Genomic DNA, 9,439 nt, shown 5'->3' with positions numbered 1-9,439 from the left:
AGGGCCGAGTCTCGTAGAGGTGGTGTTCAAGACGGGTATTCCAAGTCCAGGGCAAAGGCGGTGGATGATGGGACGAGAAACGGCAGGAGCATCGCGCAAACCGATGGTGTAGGAGAAACCCGGGCAGCGCAGTTTAGTCCGGGTGTGACCCCCAAAAGCAGCGTCGCACCCCGGCGTGAACAGGTGCCATCTGTGCATCCGTGTGTGTGGGTGATGCCAATGGCGGTGACGGGCTTGACCAACGGGACGGCGGGATAGCTTGGGGTGTCTCGAGGTGGGGTGGTATGGAAGCAACTCAAGCTGCACTAGGCCAAAGACTGCGACTCTGGGGCTCAAGGAGTGTGGAGGCGAGTCGACCGACTGGACTTGTTCGCCTCGCCTACAAATGGAAGTGAGGGATGAGTCGTGGTCTGGGTGAGGTGTGGTGGTGCAAGTTGAGTGTTTGGAGGCGTGGGGTAGGCATGCGGTGAGCGTCAATGGTCTTGTACATGTTCCATTGTGATGATTCAGGGCCGGCAGAGCAGACAAAACAGACACAGAATCGACCCATTGGACGGGGCCCAGGCCAACCCCGGCATCAAGTGACGACGTGCGGCCGCGCAGGTCCTGCAGACTGCAGATGAGGAGCAGGACAGCTTGATCTTAGCTGGAGCTGGAGATGGGAGATGGAGCTGGAGCTGACCCTGTTCGTCCACGCAGACTGCAATCAAGGATGGAAAGTTAGTCGTAGGAGGTCTCCGCAAAGTAGGTAATCGTAGAGCCAACAAAACATCATGGCAAGCATCGTCTTGCTCCGCGGGTCCTTTCACTCAAGGTCTCAAGGAGTTCGGCGGTTGTCTCCAGCTCCTGTGTCTGTCTGCGACCCCTCCATGTCGGTCCTCCACTCTTTTTTGCGCGTGCTAAAAACCCTTGAGAAGTCATGCGGTTACATGTCTCGCCCGTTTTTTCGTCTGATGGCGCGGGTTGTTTTTTGGAGGCATTTATTTCTCCAGACGAAGCAGGGCTGAAAAGACTTTCGTGTTGCTGTGCTCTGCAGTTTAATGCCTCTGCCCTCCTTCGGCTCGGCTTGTTTTCTCTCCTGGTTTTATGGCGTCCCGCCTGCTGGCTGCTTCCTTCATACGGGATGGTGATGATCTATGAATATCTATGTTTTGTTTGGCCTGGAGTCTGAGAGTCCCCAAGACAGTCAGTCTCCAATGGATTCAAGGATTAGAGCGTCGGGTGGGCCTGTGGCTGAGGTGCAGCTCAAGAGAGCATGGCATCCCAGAACCGTTATATTGGGGTCATTTCAATTTTCATAGGCGAAGGGCCCCAGCGACGCCAGTGTCATCCCGTGGGTTTGCCTTCCCACATTTGCGAGCACTTGCAGCTTTTGCAGCACTTGCAGCGTTGCACTCCACTTTTTAGAGGCCAACCGCCCCCCCCCCCCCCCCCCCCCGGGCGGNCCCCCCCCCCCCCCTCCTCAGGGATCGTGCACTAGCGAGACCTGATTCATCAATTGCGAGAGGCCTGGGCGGCTTTCTGGATCGTGGATGGGCACTCAGGTCACTCTGGACGCCATTACACTGTACAGTGTATGGCCGTGTACTTCACGCGCGACGTGACACTCTTCTCCACTGTCCACCGCTGAGCGCGTCGCGCTCCAGTCTCCTATCCTGCCTCCTCGTGGTCTTGTAGTTTACGGCCTCCCGTCTCTCGCTGGCTGCACGACTTAGACCAGACGAATATCCTACAGTACCTTGCCTCAAGGTGCCTAAGGTACATTAGGAAGACGTCCCCAGGCTATGACATGACTTGCCAGTGTACCTAGTGTGGTGTCACTGCCTGCTGCATGTTGGTGTGTGGCGGGTAAGGTGGGAGTGAGTTGGTGGTGTGCGTCTCCTTATCGCAGGCTATCCTGACCAATGCACGTCGTCACCGACTATTTTCATCATCAGCTCCAAGCATTCGACGTTACCGGAAAAATCAACTTGAGATCCAAACCAAGGCAAGGCCAGGCCAACAGCAGTTTGCATAGCACCCAGAGGTCGTAGACCTGGGGCTACCAAGCACTTGCGGCACTCCTCGTCTCTGCCGAACCCTATACCTTGCCTGCCTTCCACCTCCTGAAAGTTCCATGTCCCTACTGCCTGCACCGGAGGACTACCTGATGCAGTATCTCTCGCCTTGCCTTTTATTTACCTAGCTCTTCCATACTGCCATACTGCCATACCTTAACTGAGAGTGTACTTGTCCAACTAGGTACCTTACCTACGCTAAAAATCGCATCGTCCTCTCTGAATCTCGATCCGCGCTCCAGGCGCGCATGTTGCTTGCCGTTGTCCTCTCCTAACTAGCACGCTGCACTCTTAGTGTGTCTCTTTTGTTCTTTGTACTATCCGTACTTCTTCTCTTCCCTTGGCCCTCCAGTCCTCTCACTCGCCCACCTACATACATAATTGCCTTTCCCGTACTTTCGTCTGTTCTGTCGAGGGGGAAAAAAAGACTTTGACCGGCTTCCCCACAAAACATTGCATCGTTTTCTGCGTCTCGACCACGGGGATCCTGGCCCGACCTGACCTTGCTGCAGTTGCAGTCGCAGTCGCCAATCCCAAGTCGCATACATTGCCCACCGGGTTTGGAGTCTGGACTTTCTTATTTACTCCCGTGCTCGACCTGCCGTTGCCTTCCCCTACCTCCTTCTACCTTCTTTCGCGCCTCCTTCGGCCTGCCGGTGCTCTCGACGGCCTCTCGCATCCGCGGCAACCCAAACCTGAGCCCCTTTCCTTCCGGTGCTCTCGAACCGCCTCCCACATCGCGTCTCCATACAGTCTTGCTCGGTCTCCGCCCCATGGCGCTGTGAGACGCAATAACACAAGGCGGCGGGCTGCATCTCTCACTCCGACTGGACCATGTTTTCCTCTCTGCTGCGACCCAAGCAGAGCAATCGCAGTCGTCGCATTGACCGACTTCACGATAGGCATTCGCCTTCCCCCGGACCAGCTTATCGCCACTATGGCGAATCACGACACGCAGTAGCAGACTTCACTGAGGCCGAGGAGGAAGAGGAAGAGGAAGAGGAAGAGGAAGAGGAGGAAGACGATGGCTTAGCACAGTCTGGGGACGATCCCGATGCCGTGGATGACGAGGACCATCCACATCGTACCATGCCTGTCCTTCCTCTCTTCTCGGAGTCATATCTCGGTACGCACAAGCTAGAGCCTTGTTTGGCTAGACCCCTAGTCTTCATCAACTCGGACTAACAACCACTTCACAGACTCCCTTCCTATCTACAGCATCACCCACGCGATTCGCATCATCATTCAGACCCGAACCGAAACGACGTTGACATGGGATCAGATACGCTCGCCGCAGGTCTCTCAGTTCCTGGTCAAGCCTATGCAGCAACAAATCAGGACTCAGCAGTTCAATCGTGCGACTCTCTACTGCCTCATGGCCAACTGCTTACAGTTCAACAAGGAAGGCCAGTTATACCCGGGTAATGCTGGAATAAGTTACACTAGGGCATTGGTATGTGAGCTGCTGGCGCTGAAGCTCCTCAAGGAGTACAACACTCGCGAACTTATCGATGCCCTCTCATATGACTTCTATCCTCTGCAAGGACTTCCTGGGGCTCAGCCCGCGAATGCACCGAAGAACGATCCAAAAAACAAGGCACGCCTCACTGCCGCACGAACTTCCACCCTAGAAGTCGCTATTCGTGCTTCCGCCAAGCACTTTCTCGCCCATCCCTTAGTCGTCCAACAACTAGAAGCCATCTGGAACGGCGCCATCAGCTTTTACTCGTCTCAAGACAGCTTACACCGCGAACCGCCACCATCTCCGGTTCAGGGGCTGCCAGATGCGCGGACGCCGCTGTTGGGTGGGCATAACCAGAAGGAAGGGCAGCAGAACCAGTCTGTGCTAGGCAGACGGAGCGTTATTCTTTACGATCCTCGTCAGGCGTCTCTGTTCAAGCTTTCGCGCCTGCGGGTTCCCCGCTACAGATTCTTCCTTTCGACATTATCGCTACTTGTGCTCATCGGCTTATTTCTCGCTGTCCTCTCCCAGCGTTCAGCCCGCATCAGCTCGTTGGAGCTGATCTTTTGGTTTTGGAGTGCCGGATTCATGCTGGATGAGCTTGTTGGGTTCAACGAGCAGGGTTTCTCACTTTACATCATGAGCTTCTGGAACGTCTTCGACCTGGGAATCCTGGTTCTGTTGATTGTCTACTATTTCATGCGTGTATACGGAGTGTTCCTCGTGGACCCCAAGCATTGGAATGATTCCGCTTACGATGTCCTCGCGGCGAATGCCATTCTGCTGCTGCCCCGTATCTTCAGTGTACTGGACCACTACCCGTACTTTTCCCAGCTGCTCATTGCTTTCCGTTTGATGGCAGTCGACCTTGCCGCCGTTGCGATTCTCATTCTCATCGCATGTAGCGGCTTTTTCGTTTTCTTCACCCTTGCAGATAGCAACAACGATGCGGCGGATATAGCCTTCAAGATCTTCCAGATATTGATGGGCTTCACTCCCGCCGCCTGGGACGTGTAAGTCACATGGCCCCTACAGCCGCCTGCGTCTCCGTTGCTAACTTTGTATAGTTGGCCCGTGTATAATTGGCTTGAGAGAGGGCTCATGGCCTTCTTCCTGATTCTCTGCCACTTCGTTGTTGTGTAAGCCTAGTCCCGTCCGTTTTCTTCAGCTCCAGCTAACAAGAGCAGCACCATTCTAATTACCGTTTTGACCAACTCTTTTATGAAGATCGCTTCCAATGCCAGGGAAGAGCATCAGTGGGTCCCTGCCAATCACATCGCCAAATCAATCTACTTACACAATCTAGATTTCTCTTCGCCATTAACACGATCTCCATGGTCAAGAACGATGCCTTGTTCTCCTACGTTGCGCCAGGAAACATTTTCGCGTGGTTGCTCATGCCTCTGCGGTACTGCATGCCGCTGAAGCATTTTGTCCGGCTGAACAGGACCATCATCAAGGTCACGCATTTTCCTCTCCTCTTTTCAATCTATCTTTATGAGAAGTATTGGCTGGCGCCGTCAATGTTCGAGCCAACGGATCTCGTTGAAAACCACCATCATGGGCGTGATAGAACCATTTCGTTCGCTGATCCCTCGGCTCGCTCTGCGTTATTCAGTCCCAACGTGCGGGTTCGCGAGGAATCTGTTACCGGTTACCAGAAAGACCACGCTCTGGAGGAAGTGTTTCGGCGTGGTCCTGGCATCGCCACGTTGCGAAATCAGAGACGGCATGAACGAAGGAAAACGCAAAATGCCATCCGTAACTGGATGGATCAGGCCGATGATGCCGACGCTTCTCCTCAGGTCCCTCAGTGGCCGACGATGGAAGGCGGCCAAAGCATACGACCTGACTGGCATCGTCGATTGAGTCTCTCAAGGGAGCTTCGATCTCAGCGGTCTCGACAAATATCAGACATCAGATCGGCTGCAAGCGATCCCGCAGATTTTACGTCACAGCCTGCCATCGGCTCTTTCTTCCGAGGGATAGCCGCGGCAACGAAGGCCAAGGAAGAAGAGAACCAGCAGACGGACGCCGACGGTGATGATGAGCTTGTCACAAATGATGAGGAAGAAGAGGAGGACATCGCAACAAACGCAGGCGAGAGTCGTCGGGGCCCTGTGATTCACCAGACTCAGATTGACGATTACTTCACTACAACGCCGATGTCGAAGCGTTTCAGCGCTGCTCCGCCTACATCGTCATCACTTGGTTCGAGCGGCCGGCCGTCCATCGCCGCTACCCCTCGCTCAGCACGCCGCATACCTCACAGTCGGACAATGTCGACGAACACAATCCTATACGCCCCTCAGGAGTTGCGCCGACCGCCTAGCTCGTCTTCTCATTCGTCACCGGAGCCACCGCCCACTCGCGCGCGCGTGCAGACTAGTCGAGCTGCGGTGGTCGAGCCGGCAGCGACTAGCGGCCATCGCTCGCCGCGCCGGCAGACATACGTGACAACCAACACACGGCCCAGGCCTATACTGCCACCTAGGGACGCAACTCAGACTGCGCCCAACCGAGCAGCGCTCACGGGCATCGACCAGCGGCTCCGTCCGAACCAGATGAGACGACTATCCTCGGTTGACATGAGCATTTTGTCGGACAATATAGCACCTGACGACCCGACGGGAGGCATGCCGTCGAGCTTCCAAACTCAAATGGCGATGGCGTTGATGAAGGACGCACGACTCAACGGAGCGGGACGCGGTCAAGATTCCGGTGATAGCAACCGTATGAGCAAGCTCGTGTTGGCACGGATGAAGACATTGGAAGAGAGCTTCGCCGATGTTGCCAGGGAGTTGCGCGGGCTCAAGACTAATTCCAACTCGACTGCCCCAACTACACGCCGCAACTCATCAGGCGAAGAACTCCAGAAGTTTTCTGGGCTGGCAAGTCCTGCTGGTGCGAGAAAGGAAGAAGGTGCTGAGAGACCCAAGATGGTCAGGAGAACCACTGGCAAGCGCCCACCTAGTCGGAAGAGCATGCTGGAGCCAAAGGTGGGTTTGCTGAGCGCAAAAGCAAAGGGCAAGGAAGTCGCACACTCGTCTGGCGATGATTCCGATAGCGAGAGCATGGCGCCAGGGAAGAGGAGCTCAATGTAAAAGGGGCGACGCGTTTTGATTTGCAGGGCATTTTCTGGCGCGCTATACCTCAGTCACAGCTGGTAATTGTCGCATCGCTGGGGCGTTTGGAATCAGAGGTTTTCTCTGGAAGTTTGACCTGTTTTCAGTCAAGTCGCATATAAATCGCGAGCTGGTTGCGCGTTGCATTTGGACATGTAGATGGAGTAATGATGGTATTTGAGTTTGCGCCAGGATCGATTCGAGGTCATTTTCCCTCCAGTCGTCCCAGTCTCATGTATTGATACGTACAAAAATTCATTCTTGTCTTCCTTTTCTTCCATTGACTCTCATAGTTCTTCCCCTGGATTAATATTCCGAGTTACTGCTCTGGATGTGACTCAATCACACAGAATTGTATTGTGGTAAATGATAGTATTTCGTCCGTCGCCAGCTCAGACGCAGTGACTATGCGTGCCATCTCAGATCCCACCGCCGCTCCTGTCGACAGTTACGTAGTAGGGGGCCGTTGTCCGCTGGTTCAACTCGTTTGTTCTTCTGGAGTTGGCTTGGTATCTGATGCCGACTATAGCGGTGGATACAACCATGGCAGCGAGGAGCACGCCGCGGTGACGTCTGCATGGGCGTGTCAGTATGCTGTCCAGGCTGGCGCATACCGTTCGGGTAGCGGAAGCTAGGGGGTGAAGGTGCAGTACACTTACATGCCAGGGCGAATCTGACTTGGCATGGCTGGCTTGGGATCCATGATGACAGATATCAAGACAATATTGGTGGTGGAATTGGGGAAGTTACAACTTCAGCGTCCAGACGCAATGTAGGCGTACAGACCGATCACTGCCAATGTGTGGAGGCGTGGGAGGGGGGGAGCATTAAGTAGATCTCCACGTCCTCGGCACCTCAGCTTACCTAGCTCCAGATCTTTGGGCCAAAGGTGGAGGGGCACTCGTTTTTGTTGGGGAAACGGGAGGGAGCTGCTTGGTGTCTTGGATCAGACGACTCGACTACATCATGACGATTACCTAATTTTTGGGGAACGCACAAGAGGTCCTACTACGGCCCCTGTACGACGCCTAGAACGTACCCAAATGAATGACTACAGTGGCCGGGGTTTGCTGGGTTTCTAGATGGCGGGTTCGGGGAGACGCAAGGGGGGGGGGGGGGGGAACCNGGGGGGGGGGGGGGGGGGGGGGGGGGGGGGGGGGGGGGGGGGGCGAGACACGACAATAATTTCGGGCTAGGAAAGCTTGGGGTAGTTGTGGAAAGGCACGCGACGTGGCTTGAGGCTGGGTGATGGAATATAACCATGCCACTCACGGTTTGGGGCGAAGAGAGTCATTTTCTTGACAAGCTATCAGTTCGACGGGAGATACTGGCTAAAAGATACGTCAGCTAACTGCGCGTGGTTTCTTATCGCAGAAAGACAGCATGGAGCTCACGCCGGTCGGCGGCACTCGCGCGCTCAGTCAAGGGCCAGTACGCCATGCGATGAATGATAAGGCGAATTTTAGAGTTGGACAGGGTTTCAGCTGACGCCTGGTCGAGGAGCCAGGGTATCAAAAGGCTACGCGGGGAAGCTGAGGTTGTAGAATAATATGTAGAGCTACTATCAAAGATAATATCATGTAATGTACGCTAAGACTAACACTGTGAGAATACACAAGCTTTGTAGCTGGAGCCTTGCCCGAAGCCTCTGGTTTTAATGTCGCTTTGGCTTCCCATCCGAACATGGATTCCGAGGCTCATTGTGTTCTTCTCACTTGGCGAGTGACGGCCAGAGCGGAAAACGGGAATACCTCGCGATGTACTGCGTGCTAGATTTATAGACTGGAGAGCTATCAGGAAGGCACTTCGGGCAGGTGCCTGTCTTAGGTACCTTTAGGTACTTCACCTTAAGGTGCCTATCTAGGTAGGTAGAAGCTTCCCCGCTATGGGTACGTGCCCAGGCACACCAGGGCGGGAAGGCGGGGGTACCTTGTGACTGCCGCTAACCCACTGTTAGCTCGGAAGGTAAGGTAGGCAGGCAGGCGTTGCAGGCAGGCAGGGACATGCAGACAGCAGTGACATTCCATGGTTAGATTCCTAACGTCAACAACGAACAAATGAGGGCGCGGTCCTATGTGCTGAATGTCTAACCAACCTAAGGTGGGTATAGGACCCAGTTACTTAACATGGGACCTTGGTACAATCACTTCGCGACTCCAAAAGTGTAGGAAAATTGTACATGGGCTGAAATTGTCGTTGATCAAGAGGGCCCGGTTGAGACTTTCTTAAAATTCCTTCCCGGACACTATGTGGCTCTTCTCATCTTCTTCCCAAACAAGAAGAGTGTAACTCTCGGCCATATACGTATCTGCCTAAACGTGACCTGCTCTTCTTGGGAGAACGAGCCACACCGAATCAACGTCGGGTCTCACGCTGACACTGAAGTAGAGGAGGTATTCGTAGGGTCCAAAGCACCATCCACCCACCTCTACTTGAATTCCATGTCGAATACAGAGCTGCAGGCAGGGTCACGGGTTGCCTAGCCTGCCTTTCCTTTCCATTTGCTTATGCCCTTTTTGTGTTCACCTCCTGCCTGAACAGCCACGACCCAAATAAAAAGTACCTTCTCCAAGTCGGTAGACTTGTGAGGCATGCTTCACCTCACTTCTACAAACCCCTCCGCCGCATCTCACCTTCGCCATCTGGGTGCATTATCATCGTACTTTTTTATTGTCGGTGACTTGGCCATTGGAAGCTACAAGCTCCTTTCGGAAATCTACCCAAGAAGCTCCTTCGCGTTTGAACTCAACCTTTGCGACCTCATTTAAAGACTCCCGCCGCACGCCCCGGGTACA

The 9,439-nt window shown here is 54.3% G+C and overlaps 2 protein-coding genes across 2 annotated transcripts; one reads left to right on the top strand and one right to left on the bottom strand.

Moving 5' to 3' along the window:
- Nucleotides 1-2,891: 2,891 nt before the first annotated feature.
- Nucleotides 2,892-6,623, top strand: GCG54_00008015 (uncharacterized protein; the record flags this gene model as incomplete). Its single annotated transcript, XM_045407988.1, has 5 exons — nucleotides 2,892-3,183; nucleotides 3,257-4,532; nucleotides 4,587-4,658; nucleotides 4,707-4,775; nucleotides 4,826-6,623. 5 exons carry the CDS (start codon nucleotides 2,892-2,894, stop codon nucleotides 6,621-6,623), a joined length of 3,507 nt encoding a protein of 1,168 aa, XP_045265660.1.
- Nucleotides 6,624-7,063: 440 nt separating this feature from the next.
- Nucleotides 7,064-7,347, bottom strand: GCG54_00008014 (uncharacterized protein; the record flags this gene model as incomplete). Its single annotated transcript, XM_045407987.1, has 2 exons — nucleotides 7,064-7,217; nucleotides 7,304-7,347. The coding sequence occupies 2 exons, from the start codon at nucleotides 7,345-7,347 to the stop codon at nucleotides 7,064-7,066; spliced, it is 198 nt and encodes a 65-aa protein (XP_045265659.1).
- Nucleotides 7,348-9,439: the final 2,092 nt, after the last annotated feature.

This window comes from Colletotrichum gloeosporioides, assembly GCF_011800055.1.
Source record: "Colletotrichum gloeosporioides strain Lc1 chromosome Unknown consensus_35, whole genome shotgun sequence".
Taxonomy (NCBI): Eukaryota; Fungi; Ascomycota; class Sordariomycetes; order Glomerellales; family Glomerellaceae; genus Colletotrichum; species Colletotrichum gloeosporioides.
This window is presented reverse-complemented; position numbering and strand designations above follow the sequence as displayed.